At 43.2% G+C, this 26,914-nt stretch overlaps 2 protein-coding genes across 5 annotated transcripts in view; one reads left to right on the top strand and one right to left on the bottom strand.

Annotated features, from left to right (window-relative positions):
• srp14 (signal recognition particle 14) overlaps positions 1-3,165 on the top strand; it is a 34,866-nt gene extending 31,701 nt beyond the window's left edge. For all 4 annotated transcript variants that reach the window (XM_069917109.1, XM_069917110.1, XM_069917108.1 and 1 more), the window contains exons 4-5: positions 380-412; positions 2,179-3,165. In XM_069917109.1, the coding sequence (XP_069773210.1) occupies positions 380-412; positions 2,179-2,268 (123 nt within the window). In that variant the 3' untranslated portion in view covers positions 2,269-3,165. The remainder of the gene's footprint in view (positions 1-379; positions 413-2,178) is intronic.
• Positions 3,166-6,036: 2,871 nt separating this feature from the next.
• LOC138753751 (pleckstrin homology domain-containing family G member 3-like) overlaps positions 6,037-26,914 on the bottom strand; it is a 204,071-nt gene continuing 183,193 nt past the window's right edge. The window contains exons 15-19 of the mRNA XM_069917117.1: positions 26,044-26,054; positions 21,345-21,680; positions 16,741-16,857; positions 10,579-12,334; positions 6,037-9,167 (exon numbers count right to left, since the gene is read on the bottom strand). Coding sequence (XP_069773218.1) covers positions 8,047-9,167; positions 10,579-12,334; positions 16,741-16,857; positions 21,345-21,680; positions 26,044-26,054 — 3,341 coding nt within the window. The 3' untranslated portion in view covers positions 6,037-8,046. The remainder of the gene's footprint in view (positions 9,168-10,578; positions 12,335-16,740; positions 16,858-21,344; positions 21,681-26,043; positions 26,055-26,914) is intronic.

Here is a 26,914-nt window from a genome sequence, read left to right as displayed (position 1 = left end):
ATGAAGCAGCCCGGAAGTAGTCGTCAATATAGAAGAGTAAGAGTTGAGGTGCCTTGCCTGTGTAGGCTTGCAACATGGATGTTGCGAACAGCAGCATGTAGATGTTTCAGGCAGTTTGATTGAAATTTGGTTGATGATTGCAGAACAAGAATGGTGGTTAAAAAATTGCATCTTTCATTTTTGGCAGCTGAAGTTAGGCCAGTTATTAATTTTAAATCTATAGACTAAAAGGTAAAAATTATGAGATGAGTGGAGATAGATCGGAAATCTTACTGAATACCTGAAGATGTTCAAGGGCCTCCTGCTCCTATAATGTGTGCACAAGTTGGTTGACTAGGTATAAAGCTTCTACAATTAAATTTTGTCCTTTTGATTTCAGATAAGCTCCAAGGAAGTGAACCGGTTTCAGATGGTAAGTCTGTATTACATTGTAAATCTTGGAATGTGCTCAGTGCAGAATCATGCAATAAAATTGATGAGTGTCCAGGCGTAGAAAGCTGCCTCTCCCCTTATAGCCAAAACAAAATCATTTGAGGGCGTATATAATGTTTCCCAATGAGTAGATGTTGTGAAATAAATGAGAACAATATTTAAGGTCATAGCAACTGTAGAGGTTTTGTAGCAGGAATGAAGTTCCTGAAGACATACATTACTAGTGGAAAACAATGAGATGTGCGTTGCTTTTTACACAGAGGATTGTGGGTTGTTGAGGCAGGTACTATTGCAATTTTTAAGGAATGACAATACAGGGATAGGATAATTTGAGGGATAGAAGCCAAACACAGGAAAGTGGGACTAGTGTGGGTAAGTTGGTATGACTCTATATGCTATTGTGGTTTGATTGACCCAATTATTTTCTCCTTGGTGTTGGTCTCTTTTTTTAATAAAAAAAATAACTAGGAAAGGGACAATCTCTTGCACTTTCTATGCTGTCACTTGGTACCACAGTTCCATGTTATTGACCTGAATGTACATAGCCAATGGTAATTAGTCTCAAAAGTGCATTATCCCCCATAGACATTGCCTTAGAGAAGGACTTGCAGATTTGTGCAAGGTGTCTCCAAGTTTTGACTTTGCACCCCTCTGCTCTGGATTCGTGCGTGCGTCAGAGGAAAAGGATTTTCCCTGCCAAATTTTCATGGTTCCTTTATTGTTGTTTGCATAATGAGCAGTGTTTACTTGTTTGCCTGCAAAGGCACCAGGAAAAAAAAACTGAAGAGAATCTCTTCAGAGACATTGTCCATGGATCCAGTCTCCTGCATGCACAGTCTCTCCTCTTGTGTTCCAACAGTGAACTTGCACTCCAGACATCTCAATGAGCCTGGCTCCAAACTCCTGATGTGATTAGGAAGCTGTTATTGCCATCAGCACTCTCTCAAATTCTGGTTCCCACAAGCCAGTCTCCAGCAACCTGATGCGAATCTTTTAGCCGCCTGGCCCTATCACTGTGGTCCCTGGTGCCCTGTGTAGGTCTGCTACACCACAATGAGAGCTCCCTTCTTAGGCACAGATCTCCATGGGTTTTCTGGTTTAAAATAAAACACTACAGTTCATTCCATTATACCTGGGCTATCAAAATTTGACAGAATACGTTAATACAGCCTGTACTCATTCCAGGTCAGCTGGAAAACTGGAGCACCAGAAAATCCCCAGGTTTTCCCCAGATTGAATTGGCTGACCTTTCACAAGAGTAGAAATATTTTACTGCCTCTGGATAGCATAGGTTGAGAAGTGAGAGGGTAATTAATAATTAATGCAGCACCAACAGGTTTTTTTTGTTGCTGTTGGTTTGCTTGCAAATTGTGCAGTATCGTTGCAGACCACCACCAGATGTCACCGATGCTGCTGAGATGGGCTCTGTTCACTCAACAAGTTTCTTTGGTCTGATTACTCTGGACAAAATTTTTTTCAAAAGGTTTGCTTCCTGAAAAAAAAGAAATTGAATGACAGACCTCCACATTAAAGTCTCACAGGAATGAATCCATAAAGATTTTGTGATCCAGTCACATAGATCAGGTCTGTCATTGGTGTCAAGGGAAGATGTGTTGATTTATTCCTCCTTTCCCATCCACCAGGTTCTTTAAGAAATAAAATTAGCTAAACTCTTTTGCTTTCAGGCGATGCTATTCAGTTAGGTGTGCTCTAAAGTTTATTTCTTTCAATTATTTGGATTTCCAGGCGTACTCAAATCTGCTGCGGGCACACATGGATGGCTTGAAGAAGAAAGACAAAAAGAACAAAAGTAAGAAGACCAAGGCAACACAGTGATGTCACGGCGAGGGTGACTTTTCCTGCACCCAGCATTTTAGAAATTGTTTGCCAATCAAATGGAGAGATGTAAAAGAATGAGAGGAATGAGTTATAGCAGAGCATTGATTTGATTCCCTCTGTAATGGAGAACTATTGTGCCAATATCCATGGGCAGGTTTATGAAGGATAAGTAGGGGGAAAGAAAGTAGTTGGACATCAGTTAGAAAAGCTTATCCAACACTGCAGTAACCATATCTCTCTGCCCCAACTTTCTCCATGCTGTGGCAATATGCTGAAGTGATGCAAGATACAACCAAAAGTAATTCTGATCTGTGGGGTGCTGAAATCTTATTGGAATTTGTGCCTCATATCTCACTACTCCATGAAAGGATCGAGATAATTTCTGTGCATTCCTTCTTCAAAATTGAGTGTGATATTTGGTCTATATCGACTTAAAATCATTTGATATAGTTGCAACCTCTACCTGTTCCCCATCCCCTTTACCACACGCTTTAAATGTGACCATGCTGTGCTGACCACCATGAATGGAGTCCAGAAGATCACGGAGAGGCATTGGCCTTTTGAAGTTAATACAGGAAGTTTTTTTTTCCTTTTATGGAAATCAACCAGAAGGAACCTTTGGGGGTGATATTAAGGATGAAAGATTAGCAATTTTTCATCCTCAGTATCCAGTTGTTTTTAAAATAATTCAGCCTTTGATTTATTTCTTATTGGAGCTTTGACCTCCAAGGGTGGTCTATTCTTTCTTGTCTATTAACTGGAGGGAAGGTTTTCATTCAAGTTAAAGAAATATGTGCAATATGACCCTCTCAAGTAAGCAAAAGGGGGAATTCAGATAGGTATTGATCATTATTGTACATCTATGGTAATTACATTAAATTTTATTGCACCAGGGTTTGTAGGTTATTTTTTATAGATTCTATGTTGCTAAGTGACTGGGTGAATACTAATTTGCAGGTCAGGTCTACAAACCAGGGACTTCTGCATGTTTCCAAGCAGGGGCTGCTTTATTTTTGATGAGATATTTGCGTGACAAATTTCCATTGAGCGTGGGGGAAGATTCAAACAAGAGGACATGCATCGAGATTGAAGGGGGTGGTGGGAGTGAGCTTCCGGCTGAAGTGGCAGATGCGGGTTTGATTTTAGTAGTAATATTTTGCTTGATACAAATTATGAAACTGCACAAAGCGAGTCAGAGTGGTTTTCAAACTTTTTCTTTACACTTGTATACCACATTAAGCAATCCCTTACAAATCACAGAGCATTGGGAATATTTAGAGAACCACTACCCAATGTTTTCAATGAAAGAATCCCAGAATATTCTCAAGTATGAATGCAGCAGATACCATGACCCTGTTTTTAAAATCAAGGGAGTTCATTGATAATGCAAAATAAACACATTGGCTGAGTACTATCTCATTTACCTTTTTGAAATCAGACAGGGCCAGGCCATTTGGCGCAGGATGCCCAATTTTTTTTTGGACTTTGTTTCTAACAAAGTAGGATTGACATCAAAAATATCTTGGCCAGTGAATGCTCACTTCATAAATGAAAGAGGTTTTCCTACTTGGTGAACTGCATGCGATAAATAGTAACAGGTCATCTACCATTCTTTTTTACCCTCAAGTGAATTCAAAGCCAAGGTGGACAACCAACAAGAAAATATAACTGAGAAGTCTTTTTGGCAGTTTCCTTTAATGAGAACTGCATGTTAAAAATAATGCTAGAGAAACTCAGCAGGTCAAAAGTCTGGGATTCTTTCATTGAAAACATTCCACTAGGGTCATGGTTCTCAACCTTTATCTTTCTGCTCACATACCACTTTAAGTATTCCCGATGCCATCAGTGCCCTTAAGGTGGTGTGTGGGTGGAAAGGTTTGAAACCACTGTTTTAATTGTATCTAATTGACTCATTATGTGCATGGTTTCATAACTCCAAAGGAAATGGGCCAATAACAATTTTAATCAAGCAAAATATTTCAGTAGCAATTGGGTCTAGAGCAGTGATTCTCAACCTTTTCCTTAAATATTAATATTAAAATCAAACCCACTTCAGCTGGAAGCTCATTCCCACCACACTGAGTGAAGAAATTCCCCCTTCAATCTCAACCACCCTATCTACAACTTTCAGGGAATTATGTACCAGAATTCCTAAATCCCTTTGTTCTACTGCACTCCTCACATATATCAGTATTAAAACTTCATCCCACTGCAAGCTTTGATAACCTGTCCACGCCACCACCAATCTTCATATCATTAGCTTACTTACTAATTCAATTTACCACCCTAGCATCGAGATCATTAATGTATATGACAAACCTCCAGGATGGATCCAGTACTGATCCTTGAAGTACTCCATTAGTCTCTGACACCATTGTTGAATCTATTTCACTACTTCAACATTAATATCTAATGCCGGAACCTTACTAAAGTACATATAGGCAACATCCACAGCCTTCCCTTATCAACCTTCTTAGTAACCTCAAAAAACATTAAAATGTGTTAAACCATACAAAAACATGTTGTCTACTCCTAATCAATCCCTGTCTTTCCAAATAATTGTATTCAGCATCTCTAAGAACACTTTCCATTAATTTATCCACCACCAATGTCAGACTCAGGTTTACTTTTGGGGACTTTTTAAGCACGAGTCATCCTCCCGCATGGCTAGTGACATTTTAAATATTTCTGTCAGAGCCCCCGCCCCCCCCCCCCCCCAATGAGATGTACACTATCCTACCTCAGGGTCCTAGGAAATATCTTGTCAGGACCCAGAGATTTATCCACCTTGATTCTCTTTAAAATAGCCAATACTACCTCCTCATTCATCTGTATATTATCCATGACTACCTCACTTCACCTGGCTCCTTTCCTTAGTGAATACTGAAGGGGGAAAAAAAATCATTTAAAATTTCTCATATAACCAACCCCTCACTATTACTTTTAATGTAGCTGTAGAAACCCTTTGCCTGCCAAAGCAGCCTCATGCCTCCTTTTAGCCTTTCTAATTTAAGTTTTTTTTTTTTTTACACATCCCTCTTCCCCGGAAACAAATTGCCAATGTCCTTTGAAAACCAAGGCTCCCTATATTTTCTAACCTTTAATCCTCACATTCTGTGGTTACCCAGTGTCAACATCTCCTTGCTGCTGTTACCTGTGCATTTACATTCAATTCTAGTAACCAATAAGAGGCAGCCAGCAAACAGATTCAAAATGCACACTACTTGCATGAACCATTTCTGGATGTGAATACAAGTGAGTGGTACCATATATGGACTTGAAACTGAAAGCCAACTTGGGCCACGATCTCTCCTCAGCTGATGTCTCAGTAAATCAATTTGTATCCCATACTTCCCTTCCTTTAGGATAATATTAACCTGGAGAACATAATAGCCACAGCAACTTGGCCTTACCTGCTGGTGGACAGTTGTTCTCTTACAACCCCAAGGACAATTTCAGCTCGGATGCAGGCATAGTCTGCTTAACTCACAGTCTTTTGCTCAGTTTCCCAACGTCTTCATCGAGGTGGTGCAGGAGACAATTCCTTCTTCATTAAAGGCCACGATTTCCCTCAACAAAATAAACATTGTCATAACCATACATCAGATCCTTCAAACACAATGTGCAGCTTTTTTTAAAAAAAACCACTTCTTTACAAGTGACACAATTCATAAAGCAGCCACGATAAAGTGTAGTTGTTGATTTATGGCATATCTATGAGCACATATTAATTCCACAGATTTTGACCAGTATGGAGACACAAGATAGTGCGAGATTTTTTAATTTTTTTAAGGCACTCAGTGACTCCACCTTTCAAGGAGTCGCTGCACAGGAAGAAAATGCATAGATTCTACAAGACAATGAGCATTGAGAAGGGTACAACACAGAACAGTAGCAACAAGGCAGAAGTTGGTGTTTCCACAGAAAATGTGTATGGTATGTTATGATGTTAACCACCCACTCAACATGCAACTACCTAGTCCCATCAAGTCCTAATCACATCAGATTAAAATATATTGACATGTGGCATTATCTCTCGAGTCAAAGTTTGTTCCGCTGCATTGACTTTAGTACATAACCAAATGGACACTTCCAATGCTAAACTAAGTCCTACACTATCAGAGGTGCCTTCTATTCGATGGGAAATTAGCCTTGACCCTGGCATATTGCTAAACACAATCTGCTAGAGGAACTCAGTGGATCAAGGGCATCAGTGGGACAAAAAGAATGGACTGTGTATAGAAGCACAAATTAATTGATGCCGCTTGACCCACTGAGTTTGCTTAGTGGATTGTGTTTAGCTTTTGATTCCAGCATCTGTGTACTGTTATGATCCCACAGCAATATTTTTAAAGAGTAGGGGAGTTTTCCCATTGTCTTCAACAAGCATCCTTTAATTATCATTAGTAAAATCCAATCGTCTGATCATTAACACATTATAACTTGCATGAGTTTGTCATGTGCCAACTGTGATACACAAGAAGCACAACAATTTATTTTAAACAATGGAAAAATTGTATAGGAATTGCCTCACTTTTCCTGGAATAAAGGAGAATGGTGTTTGTAGACTTTATCCATAGTGCATGTTAAAGTGGCGAGTGTGCCATTTGATAGCAACAAAGAGAGGCATTAGCATCAAACTACAGACCAACCTTGCCTTAAACTGATAACCTGCATTAATTTTCCAATAGTCACTGGGGCAGCAACTCCAAACTTAGAGCATTCTGAAAGCAATTCTTGCGCTGCTGCCACACTTGAGATCAGATAAATCAACACACAAGGCAATAAATCTGGATATTTCATACCAAACGGTGCACTAACCTGGTGAAGGAGCACACAGAGCCAATAATCAATGGCTTAATTAGTTATTGGCTAAGGAAATAAAATTAAATGCCTCCAAATTAATCCCCGATAATGCTAAGGCCGCTGTAAGGTGATAATGGTAGATTCTACTATACCATGGAAAATCATTCCATTGAAGTCAACAATTTGGGAAACAACTCACTTCACTAACATGATTATATAGCATGTTTGGCTCTAAAAACAGGTCATGAATTTTTTTGGCATATAAACAACAATTTATACATCGTCATTAACACCGAAAACATTATAAAAGTTCTTCACAGAGGGTTATTAAACAAGATTTCACATAGTGATAACACTACAGTCTGTTCAAAAAGGCAGGTTCTGAGACAAGATTTGAAGGTCAACAAAAAGCTGGAGATGTCTTGGGAAGGAATTACCAGGCTTAGGACCAGAGTAGCTGAAGGCACAGAAACTAATATTAAAAGGAGTGATGCCCAAGAGGTCAAAAGTGGAGGAGAGTAGTAGAAATCACAAAGGACTATAGGTTAGAGGGGTGGAGGAGGACAGGCCAAGGAGGGGGTAAAAATTCATAGAAACAGAGAACCCCTTCTTAGAAGGGAAGATGCTGTCAGAGTGTGCCCACATCAGAGGACCACTGACTGAATATTTAAACAGACAGCATCCTCGCATGGGCCTGACCATTGCTGGGTTGCAGTGACCACAGTAGTTTAAGGAGAATATTTTACATTTAAATTAACGCGAGGGTGTGCAAATGAAAACCTGTTCAACCGTGAATTTGTTGAGGAATGATAAATAACCTGTTAAGCATTGCAATGTCATTTACTAATGTCAGTTGCCAGATATTTCAGAAAAAATCTTGGCCATGTCCAGAAAATATGTCCACATCTCATACACCCATTTGTTCAGGTACAGAGATTTGATTTGAAACAAGCAGCTGAGGGGAAAGTTTTAACTGGCAGAGGTCAGGCTTTGAAACTTTTCTCTAAGGTTCTTCACCAGGCCTTGGGTCAGATCTGTCCTACTGCCAAGTGGGTGCACCCCCTTCCTCAGCTCTGGCTGCTGAGTGGCCACCTTCTTTCCTCCTCTGTAACTGTACAGTTTGGTGTTTGGGTTCATAGTTGTTAGCCTGCTGCCCTTGTCTTCAAGTTCCTGCCGGGACCTGTACTCTTCCGACTCTTGATAAGCCTTGCACCTTTCCACAACAGCTCGGAGGGATATTTTCTCTCGAGACGTTGGGGACCTGATTTGGATGTAGCCCTCATCATCGCTCCCAACGTCCTTCGCAGCCTGCTCATTCCTATGAACACAACGGTCAGCACTTTCTGGCTGCTTCTCCATGATGATGACTTTCTGATCGTCTTGCAGAGTGAACTCTGTAGAAACGTACTGAGTGACTTCGTCGCCTTTGGTCAAGTGGCAATGATTGCAATGTGAACTGGAGCATTGTGTGCAGCCCCCACAATCCAAGGTTGTGTGGCTGCTGGAGGAACTCCCAGGAGCCACTTGCTGCAGATACTGGACCGAAGAATCGGAATGCAACATTTTCCTGGCCCCAGTGCCAGAAGCTTCTGTTTCTTCCACTGCACTGGCAGGGTTGAGGCCAGGCTTAGAGTTGCCCTTTTGTTCCCGGAAACTGGAATGGGACATTCTGCCTTCTATCATTCCATTTGGCATGGACATGCTCTTGGCAAATCGGCCTTGCTTTGTGCAGCTACATCCAGTCGGCTTGAAGAGGTTTGTTCTGGCCACCCTCAGCAAAGAATCCCTTCCACCTTGATCGTGTGTGGAGGAATACCTGGAACGGAGCTCTCGAACATCAGGCCATGAGAAGGTTTCCATTTCAGTCGGGCTAAGGGGCCTCCTGCAATGGGGCCTCACTGGAGGCATCATTAGATTGATGACAGAACATCTGGGTGAAGTGTCCTTGGTGACAGATGGAAGGAATGTTGGCAAATCCTTAGTTGGCGAGAAAACATCAGGTTCTTCTGCTAATGCTGCCAATGGGACCTGTTCTTTGATAATAATCTGTTCGTAGTGTTGCAATGGTGACAATTCCTTTGGTTTATCTGCTTCAGGGTAAAGAGAAATATCATTATAAAGAGATCTTTTGACATCTGTTTACATGGCCCTCAGCAACAAGGTACAAGATCATTTTTATTTTAAACCTTAGATGTTCAAGTGCTTTAGAGGAAGCAAAGGAAATTTAACAGAATGGCAAAGAAATGATTTCTCTTCCCAAAAGGGTCTTTAACAAGAGGATTAATAATTAACCCTTTGTCATTGTAAAATACTCAATCCAAAATTGTCTATTCATTTGTTGGTCCTTCTCAAGAAAGCCATTTGATATCCCCCACATCATTCCAGCTAATTTGGTTTAATATCCAGTTTTCTGGCCCTTCTAGCCAACCTCTCTGAGGAAGATTTCAATGTGCAAACTAATTTGCAGAGGAGCTCCCAACCCAATAAATTAGCTGGAGGGTTTGTGGTACCAGATATTGGTGTTCCCCTTGCTATCCATGAAGCTTGTAAATAACCTTACGAGAGACAGATAAAGAAACTGCCTGGCTTGAAATCCTTACAACGTACCCCATTTCATTAATCAGTCGGGGTCTGTGGCAGTCCATTCTGCGGATTAAAATCCCCCTTGATACCAGCATCATTTTAATATGCACCTCTAGTTTCCTACACCATGCCATATCATCTGAAATTTTGGGCTCCCACTCACTGTTTCCTGCTTCTTAGCTCCATCTAAACAAATTCTATTGCTTGACTTTTATGAACCTTGATTCAAAATCAGAATTTATATACGTCACAAAATGTGTTGTTTTGCAACACCAATCACAGTGCAAACTTTACAAAAATAAATATAGTGCACGAAAAGTCAAAGTGAGGCAGTGTCTTTGGTTCATCGCTCATTCAGGAATCTGATGGCAGCAGGGAAGCAGCTGTCCTTGTGCAGCTGAGTACTCGTCTTCAGGCTCCTGTACCTTTTTCCCGACGGTAGCCATCTTCACGCTATCCTTATTGTCGGATCTATCAGCACATCTTTCCTTTTCTATTTTGCCTGTCCCTTCTAAAAATGAAGAATATTGGAATATGTCTTTCCTCATTTTGGTGACTTTGCATCCTTGCTTCTGTATTGCACTCACTTAATTATCTTTGTGCTATTAATCCACCTCCTTTGTTACTGGAGCTAAAGCCCTCAGATAAAGAGGTCAATCATTCAACCATTTCTTACTGTTTTGTTTCTAATCAAACTAATGTTGGTGTGCTCTCTCCCTTATAATTATCCAGTTAACCACTCTAAATTCCAGCATACACAGTCTTTTGTGTCTGCACATACACGCACACAAACACGTGTATAGAAATAGGAAAATGTTGAAAAAATGTATACAAAATTATCATTATATTTGTTGGACTGTCAGTAAAATGGACATTCACAGAGTCGAGGCAGCAAGAATAAACAAAATGTGCACCCACCAGCAGAAACCATTTCCTTCTCATCTTCCTGAACCGTTACCAGTTTGCTGACTTCACTTCCCTGTTTCTCTTCCTTCACCAGTGCCTCCTGCAGTAGTTTCCCTCTCTTTCTGATCACTGGCTTGCTGTTCTTAATTCTCTGACTGTATATCCTGGCCAGCTGATAAACCTTGGTCTTCATCTTCTCCGTCACCTCTCTCAGCAGCTCTTCGCTCTGTGCCTGGACGACCTGTGGTCCTGTGAATGGAGCACGAGGGTCACGCCTCTTACGAGTTAGGTTGGGACTGGAAGCTGGCGGTGGTGTGGATTTGACCTCTGCCTCTGAGCATTTACGCGATTGGATGCCCAGTGGCGTTGGAGACAGTGAAACAAATTCTTTGGTTCGATTGCAGACGTCATTTACTGATGAATCTTTTACTCTCGCTTGCAACCCACTGTCCGCAGCAGGCTTTGTTTGCGGGGAAGTGGGAGACACTTCTGTAATTGCACTTAAATCCCCATCTTCCAAAATAATTAGTGGTTCAGTGAAATCTTGACCAAAATTGGTTCTTCCATTGCTGCAATGATTCACTTGAGATTGCTTGGGATCTTTGCTTTCCCCGTTCTTTGCATTCTCAGAGTTATGCTCAGGTTCCTGTTCTGTCCCTATTGGAGACTTCGTGGCACTGTTTGACATGCTTTCCATTTCATTCCAAATCTTAATCATGTCCACAGGTGATCGGAATTCGCTTTCTGTAATCAGATCCTGTGGACTGGGACCAATCTCCCTTGAAAAGTCTATAGGCAGATTTTGCTTCCAAGGAGGGTTTGACTGTACCTGAGGAGTCTCCAAAGTTTGACCTGGCTCTGAAGATAAGCAAGCATCCCTACAGGTACTTGGAAAGTCATGCACGGCTGGAACTGGTGGACTATTCCTGCAGGGAATAGTGACATTGGAGGACGCCAATCGCCTTCTCAATGTTGCTTCTCGCAAATTCTCTTCCTTGTTTTGACCATTTAACTTGGATACAGAGTTCCTGACCAGACCTGCAGGGATGTAAGTTAGGCTCTCTCGCCTCTTGATGCTAAAGTTGGCATCTTCATGTTCTGCATTGTCATAGTAGCTTTTAATCTTCTCAATAAGCAACCGGTCCTTCCTGGAGAGAGTAGAGTCTCTTCTCTTTGGAATATGCCAATCAGCTTCCAAGTCCAATTCCATATCCTCCTGGCCTTTCAGGCAGGACTCATCAGGGAGGTGCTCCTTCTCTTGATCAGTGCCGGCTTGAAAATCACTCGACTGCCATTCGGCATGTGCACTCATGTTCCACAAAGATTTGTCGCCGCTTTCAAGGCTGCTTTGCCTGTTGGTTACCTTTGGCATTGTGCAGACATAGGAGCTGCCGTCGTCCATCACCAAGCTATTGCACCTTGACTGACTATTCAAAAAGTGTCCTGCAATGAGGCTAGCTTTCCCCAGCACCGAAGGGGAAAGAAAACTCTGGGCATCCTGCTCCTGCTCCTCCTCTGAGGAGTCTTCACTGCTGAAGTGCTTTGGTTCCTCGCCCGCCTCGTTGAACGAGCATTCCACGGCCGATTCCACACTCCTTCTCCCGGAGAGGCTCAGGTCACCGTCAGTTACCTCTGGGATTTCATCCTCTCCCTTGGATCCCTCCGGGTTGTGGATAATCTTTGCGTCTGATCGCATTTCTTCAAGGGCAGACTGGCACGCCTCAGTGACCATCTGTTGAATGGACATTGGTTCCACATCAGGAGTGGCCTGATAGGTACAAAAACATGGCAACATTAATAGGGGCAACAAAAGTAATATAATCCATCAGGACCTCCCCCCCACTCTTGAGCTTTTCTGTACAATCACCCCACTTCAGAAATCACTGCAAATCGACAAAGCTAACCCATCCACGCCCACATTGCTTTTTAACAATGACAAAATTACCTACAGGGTTTAACAAGGGTCAGTGCAGGACTGATGGCCTTTTAGTACGTTTCTCTGTGCTGTATATTGAAAGAAATCACATCATTGCTTTGAAAATCAATTCACTGGGCAAAATTAAATTGTGCATCAGCTCAAAGACACATCAAGTCATTTCTAGCCACGGTTAGGAATGGAACACAGTATATGCCTGTAGGTGGTGGAGGCAGGTACACTCAACATTTAAGCAGCTAGACCAGTGCTTGAATCACTAAGACTCAAGATTCAATTTATTGTCATAGTAATAAAACAGTGCCGTATTTCATGAATGCCTTTGCCTGCTGCAAGGCAGGCAGATTCACACTGGCAGGAATTGCCCAAGAGCCTCTTGCAGTCAGACTTACAGTCAAAGGGGGAGAAGCAAAAGAGAGTCACCTCAGAGTCACTGAGTGTCTGTAGATTCACCTCCAGCTCTTCTGCAGCCACACAGCGTCCAGTCAAAACCACTGGCAACCCTAGCTCCAGATCTGAACCTCTCACGTGGTCAGGAACCCTTCATCACCCTTGCACTCAGATTCTGATACCTGGCATCCCTCCAGCCAGTTCGAGGCAGTCTCCAGCAGTCCAACGCCTGGCATAAGTCTCCCAACAGAAGTCTCCAGTCACCCACAGTTTCCATGTGTTCTTCAAGTCACCGGCAGCCCGAAGCATGCACTGGTCCCTCAGCCGCAGACCCCTCTCACTAGTCCACCGCCGTATGGGTCGACTCCTTCGCTTCACCTTGATCTTCTCATCCTCTGGTGCCCTGCTCCAGTCCTCCACTTCCCTGGAGTCTGCAGCCCCTCAGTTTCTGCCGATTAATAGTTGCCGCCATCTTGGGCACAGACCCACAGTCACAGGTTTTCAAATAAAAATACCCATCGGCTCCCTCAATGGGCCATTAAAAGCCCATTTGGAACCAATGGCAGTCGACTGGGCGGCTGGACCCCGTGGGCATGCTTGCATCACCGCTCCCTCACTCTCCGCAGGTCCACATCAGTGGCAGACACTACAGAAGTAGGTTGGAAATGGGATTAGTATAGATGGGTACTTGTTGGTCAGCATTGGCTGAAGGATCCCGTGCCCGTAAAACCATATCAGCCTTATTTTCAGAGAACATACATGGCATTACATACAACCCCGAGATTCCTTTTTCCTACGGGCATGGAAGAATTGCCCACTAATTGGTAGTTTAAAAAATAAACTGCACATAGCATGCATGAGCAGTGTGTTCATTCTGTCTCTTTGCATGCATTCTTTCCATTTAAAAGGTATTTAGAAGCTCAGTGCACCTAACAGGATTTTGATATAAAGATTGCCTTTACATCAACATATTAACATGAACTCTAAAACCAAGTTCATCTCCTGTAAGCTGCCTTTAGCAAGTAGTACCATCTCAAAATTTCCCCAAATCCACCACACTTATTATGTTTATATTAAGGACGAGATCTGTGACCTTTTTCCCTTTTGCATCCAAGCGAGCGTTCAGTGGACATCTTGATCAATGCTCAGTGAACGGTGAAGTCATGAGAACCAAGCATCAGGACTTTCCAATTCATTCTGAACTGTTGGACTCATTGTCAAACAGCCTGTCTAATAATTCAGAGAGCATAAGAATTGGAGCAGTGGCTGCCCATTCAGCATGATGAGCTGGCTCTGCCAGTAAGACCAAGGCTGATCAGATCATCACCTCGCCCACACATTCTTCTCTACCCAGCAACTTTTCACCCCTCGTTTATCGAGAAATCTACCTCAACCCGTACAAATATTCAGAGGCACTGCTTCCACTGCCCTTTTCTCCAAAGAGCCTTAAACCCTAGGGAGAGAAAAAGTGACCTAATCTTGCTCTTAAACAGGCAATCCTTTATTTTTAAACTATTTAAGGATGAGCTCAGAAATTCAAGAATTTGAACAGTTTTTTTTAAAATTTCAACTTTTCAAAAAGGGGATTCAGCAAGTGCCAGATTGTTGTAAATTAACATCTTATAAAGAATGAAGAGTTCTGTCAGAACCCATCGTGGGCTATTATTAGCTCTCGGCCCACAACTAGACTACCTGAACTGCCCTTTGAAACAGCAAAGTTACACATTTAGTTGTACATAGGAAGGTCCAGTACAATGATCATCCAGCAATTAGGGACAGGCAATAAAATGGTGCCATCTGAACTCAGTGCCTCCTTATAATGCTGGAATTCAACGTTACTTGATCAAGGTCCTCTGATACAACAGGATATGCTTAACATGTGAAAGCTGCTCAACAAGTGTAAGGAGTTGAGGCTGCATAGACACCACAGGTGGTTGTAAAGTCCAGAAAAGTCCAGAAGTTGTTGAATTGGCCAGTGCTCCTGGTCAATATCCAGCTATCCATATAACAATTTATGGCATGGAAACAGGCCATCTCAGCCCTTCAAGTCCACACCTGTTCCCTCAAACAACTCCGCAAGATTCCCCCCCCCCCCGCCCCCCCACCTATCCTTCATGTTGAGAACAGAGTCACACAACACAGAAACAGGCCCTTCAGTTCACCAATGTACAGGATCAAGACAGGACTGAGATGACTTCTGAGACTCTTCCTTGAGCGGAGTTACCTCCAAGTAGGCGGCTCAGTTGCAAGACAGCTCAGAACAGTGCCTTTGGCCCAACTCATCAATGTCAACAAAATTGGTGTTCTAGTCTTGACTGCATTTGGTCCACATTATGCTAAGCCTCTCCTATCCATATATCTGCCCAAGTGTCTTTCGAACATCAAAATTGTCCAATTTTCTGCAGAACTCTCACCTCTAGGTCACACAATAGTGGGTTCAAGACCCACTCCAGAAACTCGAACACATCGATCTAGGCCCGACGTTTCCAATGCAGCCTGACCAGAATGTGTAAATCAAACACTGCTCTTCGAAAGTAAAAGGTGATGTTCACAGTCAATGCTCCTCCTCCTTCCGAGGCAGTAAAATGGAAAGGGTCAACAGCTTTGGTAGTGGGCTGGTGGTGGAAGGGCTTTTTTCTGTCTTGCTGGGGAAAGATTTCTTCCAGTAAATCCCAAAAGTGCCCATGGGCTGAATTACAGAAGGCAAAGTATCAATTTATTTCAAGGTAAGCAATAGGACATGTGATGACAGTGTGTGGTTCTACCAGAGATGATCAACTTTCAGCCAAGGGTCCACCTGCTCATTCTAATAGATCCTAGACGTTCCTTTAATTCAGGACAAGGACAAATTAATACTTACACCACAACCAACATGTCTAACAACACCTCAGGGTTACTGAAACCCACACAGAATTCACAAATCAATACCCAAGAAATTCAAGAGACGGAATAAAATTTGCTCTTATGGAATTTATGCAAAAAATTGCATAATCAACTTCTATTTCTTTCTGAAATTTCACGGATTGGACAATCACAATATGGCTGCTTCCTCTGAACACGACCTCCTGTACTGCTAAGGTCACCTGAACGATTTCATGCAACCGCAATGTTCTGAATGCAAAATAACATCTTGAGGTCGGACTTTTTTTTAAAGCATTTCCAGCACACTAAATAGGGGCCACATATAATAGCAATGACGCAAAATTAGAAGGCACAAAAACCAGTAATTGCAAAAGTGTGAAGGCTACGATCATTTTTTTCACTGCAACCTTATACTCTTTAATGGTGCTTTTTACAGGGCTGCGTGAATGTTGGAGATAACCTGTCACTCTGCTCGCAGGCGAACCTTTCTCACTGCACTCTGCATTTTACAACAAATAAACTTAAATATTGCAAAACAGGTGAATCATATTTTATGCAGAACTTAGGCACAGATATCTGCAAAGGGGTACAATTCCAGTTTGTCCTTGAATTAAGAGCTTCATCAAGTGACCTCACTTCAATGGTGGTGAAGACAAGTACAATAGGATCGTTCAAGAGACCATTTTAGATAGGTGCATGGAAATGAGAAAAATGGAGGGTTGTGAAGTAGGCAAATTCTAGGCATTAAGGTCGAATGGCCTGTGCTGTGATGCAGATCCCTATGATCTGCTTTATGGCGGAAAGCACCTGCGAACATTTTTATTCATTCATGGGTCACGTGCTTTGGAGGCTGAGCCAAATGCCCACCCCTAATGCCCACCCCTAATGACCTTGAGAAGGTAGATGGCGATCTACCTTCTTGAACCACTGTATATTTGAAGTGGACAAAAGAAATGTGCAATGCAAACTCCAGTCTTCCTTGTTCATACCTCTTCAGACACACTGCCATCAGCTTCCCAGCCACGCCGCTCCTCAGCACTGGCCGACGGCTGGCTGTTCTGCCGTTTGATTCCTTTGGCTTCTTGTAGCTCAACGGGACTCTCAGTCTGCAGAAAGACATCAAAATGGGTGCTGAGCAAGAGGCTGTGATTGGTGGCCCACAGGAGGGAATGCAGTTCAACCACTCACCACCCCCACCCCCCCCATCCCCACCTCCATCAGAATCATTAACATTGCATCAAGTCTCTCAACTCCACACCCCTTCCGCCAAGGCTGATCATGCCCCTGATGAGCCAACCCAATAATTAGATTGTTTCTGTTAAATGCAGGTTAGAGTTTATCAGCAATGAGTTAACTTCAAACATGCAGATTGTGTCTGAACAGCAACATTAGAAGTACAGTACAAGTCATTCTGTTCACAAGGGTTCATAGATAACACTTGCTCTGTGTCATTTCCTCAACTGGTTTTGTTGCCTTGAGGACTCGTACAGGCACCTTTCTCCTCTTATTGGGTTCTGCATCTGACCATTAATTTAATTTATCATTGATTTCTTAAATAGTCAGTCAGAAGGCAATGTTGGAAATAAGGATGACAGAATGAAGAATTAAACGAGAGTTAGAAATTTGAGAGAGAAGGGGCTCCTGGTACAAAATAAAGCAGCTGATACAATTAACAAACTTAAAAAATCCAAATAGCTAACAGCAAGATTTGAAGTATAAATACAAAGAACAAAAAGAACATCCAGAAAACAACAAGGCACGAAAGGGATCCCTGACTAAGTGCAAGAAAGGTTGAGAACATGGCACAGAGAACGATTGTGTAAAAGGACTTAATTTTTAAAAATGATTTTGCAAAGGCATAGACAAAACTGCAAGCCATACAAAAGCTCAGTGGAGCAGCTTAAGACATAAAAAGAAAACAAATGATTCGAAAGTGGTTAGCAAAAACAAGTAGTAGAGTGAATGTTTTTGCAGAGGAGGGGGGGAGCAGAAGTTGGCATTCACAAGAGCTCTCGTTGCCATGCAAGTCAATGCTATGGACAAAAGTCTATGCCAGTGTTAGTGTAAAGTAAAATATCAGATTTTGTTACTTCCTTAGAAAGGCTGCAATGGATGGATGTTCTTAAATAGCGGCAGATAGATTTCAGCATCAATGAATGCGAGGGCAGATATTTAGCTTAAAAATATGTGGCGATGATTCTAGTGTGTGCAGAAGGCGACTCAATAATGTGACAGACACACTAAAGACATTAGGCCCTTTTCATACAATGAAAAGGCCCGACTGTAAAGGCGGAGACACTCTGTTCTTACGTCAGGAAACTTACCTTCTTGAAGGCATCGTGGCCAGCTCCAAGGTGCTGACTGTGGACACTCTCAAAGAAGGGTAATCAGTGGAGCTCAGCGCTCCACCACCTTGCATGAATGTAATGCCACTGTTGCGGCTGGTTAATGGCGGGCTGATGACATTGCAGTGACGTCGTCGGCCTAAGATGCAGGAGCGGGGCATTACTGGGCTTACTGAGGGTGTGCTGGATCTCTGCCTGGATACTAAGACTGGCTGAAAACATTGCAAGGATCTGTCTTGCCTGCCCCGGGGCCGCCATGATCCACTATAGGGCACTTTCCATGCTGGTGCATATGAATGATGACAACTTGGTAGGTGGCGCTATGGCACCAGTCGCCCCCCCACCCCCCACCCCCCTCCATTGGATCTGGAGGGCGCTATGAGGCACCGCTCAACATGAATGTGACGCAAGAGCAGGTGGAGGCCTTGCACGAAAGGGCTTAATGTCTCAAGTTGTTAAGGTTGATAAAGCAAATGAAATCCAGTTTTCAAATCGCATGCAGTTTTCAAATCCCTGATAGGGTCTCACTTCAATCGCTTTAAAGTGCATTTAACTTCAAACTATTGGAAGGATATTAAGCTTATCAAGAGGTGACAATGCAGACTGAGGTGTGAAATACTAATCTAATAAAGGAAAAAAAAGGATGGGAAAAGAGAACAAAATCATTCAGTTAATGGAAATTCAAAATAAAAAAGTACAGGTTGGAAACACTCAGCAGATCAAGGAGAATCTACGGAGAGAGAAACTGAGTTAAATGTTTCATGTCAAGGACCTGATGTTTCTAATCAAAGGCGATTAAACCAAATAGTGATCTCGGTTTCTCCCTCCATAGATGCTACCTTCCCTACTGACCATTTCAACTTTTATATTTCTCTCCAAAATCAGACAATACAGAAGTAAAGATGAAACAGCATTCACTGTGATGAAAGGCTGGTCTGGTACTGAGAGAAGGAAACTTTCTGTTTGATGATTGGCAGGGTTGTAATTAAAACAGGGATCAGGAGAATATCCAGAATCTGGGGATTTCAATTTAAAGGCCAGTGAATGAAACAGAAAGTTTGATTTTAGATTTGATTGGATAGGTAGAAGAATAAAATATTAAGTCAGGTGGGTGTATCATGAAGGGTAAAGGTTGGCATGTCCTGTGGGCCCCACTATCTTTCTACATTGAGACCCCTATTTTGATGTTGGTTTCTTAATTTTGTTGTTCAGACATTGACCTTTCCCTTCAAGAACCTGGCTTTACATCCAACCCATGCAGTGGAGAAAAGTGCCAAAAATCCTTTGAAAATAAGCTTCTGGTAATCTCACCCTTTGCCCTAGATTGCCCTTTAGTAGCAATATGAAGAAATCTGGTGTCCAAATTTTGAGCATCAACCTGGTGGGGTGCAGAGATGAGCCTGAGGTTAGGGGCAAGTGTGGTGGGAGTAAGATATTGTTGGGATCTGAGGAGGAGGTCTGACACTTCAGCTTACTACTCCTGGCCTGAAGATTTTGGGCCAATACATAGCAGTTCAGAGTCAACAACAAAAACATTCCTCACCTCGATGAGCACACCAACAAATAATCCTTTCCAAACTTAATATTTACCATCCATATCAATTCAATTTATATTGAATTCCCATTCCAGGCAGTCAAAACATTTTATGGATGATTCAAGTACTCGCAAAACAGTTGCAGAGCAAAGCTTCTTAAAAATGGTTCCTCTTCCCAGGTCAGGCCCAGCACAGAACAAGTCAGAAGTAAAGATCACTCGGCATTATCCCACCAGAGTCCTACTAAACTTTGGCTGATAAAGGATAGCTTAAATGCTGGGCAAAGTTCACTTTGGACAATTCCATCAAAAACTCTCCAGTCAAGTACAACATGTTGTGTTCAGTGTAAAGATTAGATTCATGTTACATTCAGTGCTAATCTTTGCACTGAATACCATCCAAAAGAGCAGATATTAACCCATGAAAACTTATTAAATGCAGAGCATGATATTTCTCTTCTCCACGGGAACCACCCTTCGGTGTCTTCAGTAAAATGATGCTTTAACTTGGTATACGTTACCACCTACACTGTGATGATAAGCCCAAGGTGCAAGGTTGCCCAAGCTGACTCAGATAGCAATCTGGTGAGCATTAAACATCCCACTTCCAGTTTCAGGAAGGCTTGAACAACTGTAAAAGAACCTTCCAATTCATTTCGCCATTTAGGAATACAAGAAAGTTGGCCATCTAGCCCATCAAGCCAGCTCCATCATCCATTAGATCATGGCTGATCTGGCCCTGGACTCAGTTTCACCTCCCTGTCTGTTCCCCATAACCCTCAATCCCCTTCACCATACAAAAATCGATGTTTATATTTACCAAATTCAATGGGGCAGCCTTTACTGCATCCTTGGGTAGAGAGATGCAGTTTCTCCTCGTCTTATAGCTACTCCGCCCTCCCCCACCCCCTGTTCCAGTCTCACCTGCCAGTGGAAACAACCTCCCTACTTTTATCTTACCTATTCCTCTCATTATTTTATAGACCTCGATAAGATTTACCCCCCCCCCCCCCCACCCCCACCACAATCCTCCTAAATTCTAAGCTATTCAATCTCTCTTCATAAACTAACCCCTTCTTTTGTGGAATGAACCTGTGCACCTCTTCTGAGCTGCCTCCAAAGCCAGTACATCCTTTAAGGGGATCAAAAATAAATGCAGTACCAAAGGTGCAGCCTCACCAGTAACCTGCACATTTGCACCAGAACATGTACCTGTTCGTGTCTAATCCCTCTGGCAATGGGGGTCAACATCCCTACTGCCTTCTTAATTACCCACTGCACCTACAAACTAAGCCCTCTTTCAACACTCAATTGATACTTAGGTGTAGATGGCACTGTTCATCCTGTTTGTTGGCATTTATTCAACTTGAGTTCCATTTTTAAGTTAATCAGCAATCCAAAAGGAGCAATCAACATGTTCACAGTCATTTGCATCAGCATTTCATGAGTTAATGATCTCGCAATTTGACATTAGGGTTTCATTTTGATCCAGATAAATACAACATCGTGCAAATCTGCTGAATCCTCCAATGCATTCTTCGTCATAGCAGCAAGCACCCCAGAGCATGCTGGGATAGCAGCAGTAAATACAAACAGCAGAGGTTAAGGAGTTAGTGGCCCAGTCACTGTGAGCTGGTTCAAAACAGCAGAGCAGGCAGCCATGTCCCTTTTCCACACACAGGGCCGAGAGAAAGACTGAAACAGAGGCGCTCACCATGGAGAACTTAGCAGAAAGCAAAGCCCTGGCTCTATAGTGCCAACAGGAGATGGCAGCCAGCAGTGAACTGGCAAAGTCGGCTACCTGGTCGCCCTCCATCATCAACTCCTCTTCCGGCTCCACATCGCCTAAGGCAAGCTCAGTACCTCTGGCTAATTCTTCTGAGTCACTTGCATGTAGGAGGTTCAAGGAATCTTTGCTGCAGGCCAGGTCATCCTCAGGGTCCTGATTCTCGATTTCAGGTTCGCTCGTACTAGAACCCAAAGAGCTGACAGCCGTCAGAGAATTAGCTGAGTCTTTATTTCCCAGGAGCTCTCCATCGCTGCCAGCGTGCTGTTTGAAGGGGGTCAAATAAGTTGGTCATTGGGGGAAAAAAAATACACACTGCAACGTTCTCCACTTGATTCCTCACAAACTTTTTCCTTCCACTTACATCCCACTTTAAATAATCCCTATGCCATCGGTGCTCTGTGATTAGTAAGGGTTTGCTTAAGGTGGGATGTGGGTGGAAAGAAAAAGTTTGAAACCCACCATTTTAATCATACCTCATTGACTCGTTATGTGCACAGTTTCCTAACTCTAAAGAAAATGGGCCAATGACAATTTTTCTCAAGCAAAATATTTCAGTAACAATTGGGTCTGGAGCAGTGGTTCTCAACCTTCCCTTCCCACTCATATCCCATCTCAAATAATCCCTTCCTAAGCACAAGAAAATCTATGACATAGGGATTGTTTAAGGTGGTATGTGAGTGGAAAGAAAAAAAGTTTAAAAACCACTGATATAGATAATCTCTGGCAAAAGGTATGAGAGCTTGTTATAATTCAGTAGTGTAAGGAGGCATTCTGGAACGAGACTGGGAGGTCACTTTGTTGAGCACCTTTGCACTGACCCATGCCAACCATTTAAATTCCACTCCCCATTCCCACACTGACATGTCTGTCTATGGCCTCGTGCACTGCCAAACTGAGACCACCCACAAATTGGAGGTACAGTGCCCAATATTCCAGCTGAGCACTCTCCAACCAGACGGCATTAACATTGACCTCCTGTTTCTGATAAACCCGTTCCCAGAGACTCTCTCTTTCCCCGTCCCTCGTTCCCTTTCCTCTAACTTCCCTCCCCATTCAGAAAACTACCCCCTCCCTCCATCACCTCAGCTTCTTCCTCTTCTGCCCTCCCACCTGTATCCTCTTGCCTGTGGGCCAGTCCTCCTTCCCTGACTCTTCCTTCCCTCCTCCCACCACCTTTTTATTCAGGCACCTGCCTGCTTTTATGCTCACACCTTGATGAAGGGCTTAGGCCCAAAACATTAGTTACCCTTTACTTCCTATAGTTGCTGCATGACCTGCTGAGTTTCTCTGGCACCTATGTGTATTGCACTACAATCTGGATTTTCCTGTTTAACAACATACCCAACATTTTCATCTGTTGAAGTTCATTGTGGTCATCCTGAATCAGAAATAAATCCTAATCTGGTATTATCTGGACCAAATATCCAAAACTTGCACCTGTTTTAACCCCATTCTTTCCAACCCCCCCCCCACTCACAACCTGTCATGCAATTTCTCTTCCTGCCTCCCCACCATCTGCCCATCACCCTCACACTGAGTCTTCTATCTCCTCTCCCCATGGTTCCAATCCCTTACTTTGCTCCTCTTCACCTTTCTTTCCTCATTTGTTGTTTCCACTTTATCATCCCCCAGCCTCTGCTGTTCTCTCCACTCTTCCCGCTTCTGCCTCATTCCTCCTGTCCTTGCCTGGAACCACCTATCTCTTACCTGCTCTTGCTTCTCCCCCACCTCTTCCATATTAGCTTCTCCTTCTGTCTTGACCTAGAGGATCAACCGGCTATCCCCCTCCAGAGGGCAACTCTCCAAGTTCCTCTGGTGGATCATTTTTGCACATTGGGTAAACTTTGGGTTCTTTAACGTTCCTGATGCTTTAAATTCCATTAGTGCAAGAACAAGCACCAAACACAGACAAATAGCTATTCTCCAACCCTACGTGTCATCATGCACCTCGGCCCTGTGACAGGAGATTGTGCCTCACCAGTGTGAAATGGAGAGAATGCTCATTATTCAGATCTGACAAACTGCAGCCTTGTGAGCAGAAGTATTTTCATCAGTATCCTGGACAATATTGATTGTTAGTAATAAAATAATTTATTTACTGATAATTTAATGTCCTATATTGATACTCTTCATTAGCAGTGAAGCATTTTGGATATTAAAAATTTTCAAATCTGTTCGTCTATTGCTACTTTCAGTCTTTGGTCTTGGCTGGCAAGGCTAGCATCCAGTACCCATCCCTGAAGGTCCTGAAAGAATAACCACTGACTGTTATCTCAAGCGCAATTAAGGGATAGTGTAATAAATATCACTTTTACCCTGCCAGTGTGATTCCAATCCCAAATCAAAATGGCAGACACAACCTGACTGGATTTCTTGGTGCTGGGGAAGTCCAGAACAAGGGGTCACAGTCAAAGGATCAGGGGATCAATCATTTAGGACTGAGACGAGGGGAAACATTTTGTGAATCTGTGGAATTCCCTTTCCACAAAAATTCATTGAGGCCAGTCCATTGGGGACTTGGATGTGGTCTTTTAAGACTGAAGGGATCAATGAGCATGAAACGACAGCAGGAATAAGATATAGATATTTTATGATCAACCATGATCATATTAAATGGTGGAGCAGGCTTGAAGGACTGAATGGCCTCCTCCTGCTTTTGTTTCGATGTTTTCACCAAAAACCCCCAAGTTGCATAGAATCGTTAACAAAAATGGAACATTAAAACAGATATTAGGACTGTACTTTATAAGTGCTACTAAAACAAGTTAGAGACTCCATCATCCTGTCACCCTCTCCTATTTCCCATGCTGGTACATCAGGTTTCTGCAGAGATTGGAATTGCGCAAAGCGCACAGACTCTGTATCCAGCAAACAAAAAATTGCTGGAGGAACCCAGCAGCAAAACAGACAGCATCTAAGGGTAGTAAAGGACAGTCAGCTTTTCGGACCAGCACCACCATAGAATTATTTTAAAATTTAGTCATCCAGCACAGTAACAGGCCATTTTGGCCCACAAGTCCGTGCCGCCCAATGTACACCCCATTTATCTACACCCCCCCCCCGCCCCGGTATGTTTTTGAAGGGTGGAAGGAAACTGGAGCCCCCAGAGAAAACCCACATAGACACAGGGAGAAGGTACAAATTCCTTACAGACAGCACAAGGATCAAACCCCGGTCCAGTCCCAATTGCTGGTGCTGAAAAGCCGTTGCACTAACCGCTATGCCATCCGTGCCAGGTGTTATCTCTCGGTACTTGATGTCTGTTCCTCTGGCCCCACCCCATCAGGGTTTCCTTGTATATCCAGGCTCCGAACTCCAGGATCTGGAGTTGCTGGAGTCCTTCATGAACAAAGAGAAGTTGGAGGGGCTCAGCTCGTCAGGCACCATCCATAGAGAGAAACAGATGGTCATTGTTTCAGGTTGGGACCCTTTAGTGAAAGTTCAGCAATAGCCTTGATAAAGTGTCCTGACTCAAAACATTGGCTGTTCATTTCTCTCCGTGGATGCTACCTGACCTACGAAGTACTCCTATTCCCCTTCTCATTGTTCACCCTTGACTTTTCCAACCTATTCAAAGGAACCTGGGCAAAGGAACACCCAACCATAAACACTCACGCTCTTGCCTTGTACACCAGCTAATCTTGCATGCATGATCAGATGCATGGCAATGGCATTATAGAGCAGAATGGTCAGCTCCCACTCTGAGGCTTCTTCTATTGGGAAACTCCCTCAATCATAATTGTCAGCTAGCCTGATCATTGGCTATTATGGCCATACTAGTAACAGGAGCAAGGATGAACAAGGTCACAACTGTAGCGGGCAGGGCAGCCAGTGTAAGAGTGAAGTATCGCTCCTCCAGGACTGCCACAACAATACAGCTTGGTTAGCATGAGCCCAGTTCAGACTCTGATGAGGGCAATAAAAGGGCAATCACAGTCCTATTTAAGCCACGGAACTTAGACTGAAAAAAGGGCTCTGTCACCTGAGAAAACCCAAGATTGAGCCTCTGTGCGAGTGTTAACAGGGAATAGTGCCCAAGCTTGGCTCCAAATTGCAAATAAGTTCCCTGGTCAAATGTCCAAAAGTTAAAATAGGAGAACCACCCACCCCCTCCCTCCCCTCCCTACTGATAGTCAGTGTGGTGGGTTGAGTCAGTGTAAAGGAAAGACCTGCAGATGACTGCAGACCAACAGTTGAGCAGAGTCTTCTCAATGGGTCAGTGCTTGGGACTGAGCCTCTCAGCTCCAACATCCAAGTCCTGCAGTGGGAGCTGTGATCAACTCCCAGCGCTGATTTACAGAGGTCAGAGCCATCATAGTCTGTGTCTTAGAGTTGTGCAGGTGCCACAGTTCTCTTGGGTGGAGGGCTTAGTAAATATTCTTTTCTGATCATTCACAGGAAGACTGTACATACAATGCATCCCAGCTCTACACTGCCTCTTCTATCCATAAAATCCTACCTTTCTGCACATTAGCCTGACATCTGGAGGGCAGCCAAAGGCTCAATATCAGTCAACTCGTGCACAAGTAATGTAGTCTTCAACCAAAACAAAAATTACCCATCAATAGCAACCTTCAGGTTAAGCAAATGTAACCATTCCCATATGGTGATAGGAGAGGCTTACCTTTAGAGAAACTGAAGTTCAAGGGCAAGTCACCACGTTGATCAAAGATGTTGGTGCAGCAAATGGAAAGAGAGAGAGGGGGACGTTAGACATCATAGTTTGGATGATTAGGAATTAGTTTTGAACAGACTGAAACTGAAGCTTCCTTATAGAGGAGGGATATAGGTCAGTAGAGTGGTCGAGGTTCCAATTCAGTGGTCCACCACCTTGTCAGTGGGCACTCTACTCAGCACATTGTGATGGGAATAAACAGTGAAGAAGCAAGTGGGGTAGTTGTCAAGAAAGAACAACCTAACTGGCACTGCACTCTTCACAATCTCAGGACATTACAAAGTACTGTCACTTTTAGCCAAGTGCAGGAAATCTGCCAGCTGCAAAGCCTTAGAAGCTTTATTAACGGAAGCAGTAGCCTATTGGCGATCATGCTTGAAATAAAACATTGGCCAAAACACCAGTGAGAACTCAGCAAGGTCAGTGATGTTTTGATGGTTAACTTTCAGGTGGGCAGGATATCGGTGCAGTGCCTCACACTGGAGAAGGCACCTCTTGCAGTGCAGCACGACACAAAATTGGAGTGTTGTGGATTCTGTGCTCGGGTCTTGTGGGGGAGGGGGGGGGGAACTTTCTGACTCAGAGGCAACTGCATTGTACTGAGTGAGACTGACATCCAGCATAACTACTCTAAGTACAATTAGGCGGTACAGACCAGGATATCAGACTTTCCACAGCAAACCACTAGGTCGTTATCCTCAAAGTTCAAACAGAAAATGCAGAATCAAAGGACAAGGGTAGAAAATCAGAAGTGGAGGCAATTAAAAGAATGGCTATGGTTTAGTGTACACCACTAGGTTTTAGGTTCAAACTTTACTCT

This window comes from Narcine bancroftii, chromosome 2 (assembly GCF_036971445.1).
Source record: "Narcine bancroftii isolate sNarBan1 chromosome 2, sNarBan1.hap1, whole genome shotgun sequence".
Lineage (NCBI taxonomy): Eukaryota > Metazoa > Chordata > Chondrichthyes > Torpediniformes > Narcinidae > Narcine > Narcine bancroftii.
Note: the sequence above shows the minus strand (reverse complement) of the source record. Positions and strands in the feature narration are given on the sequence as shown.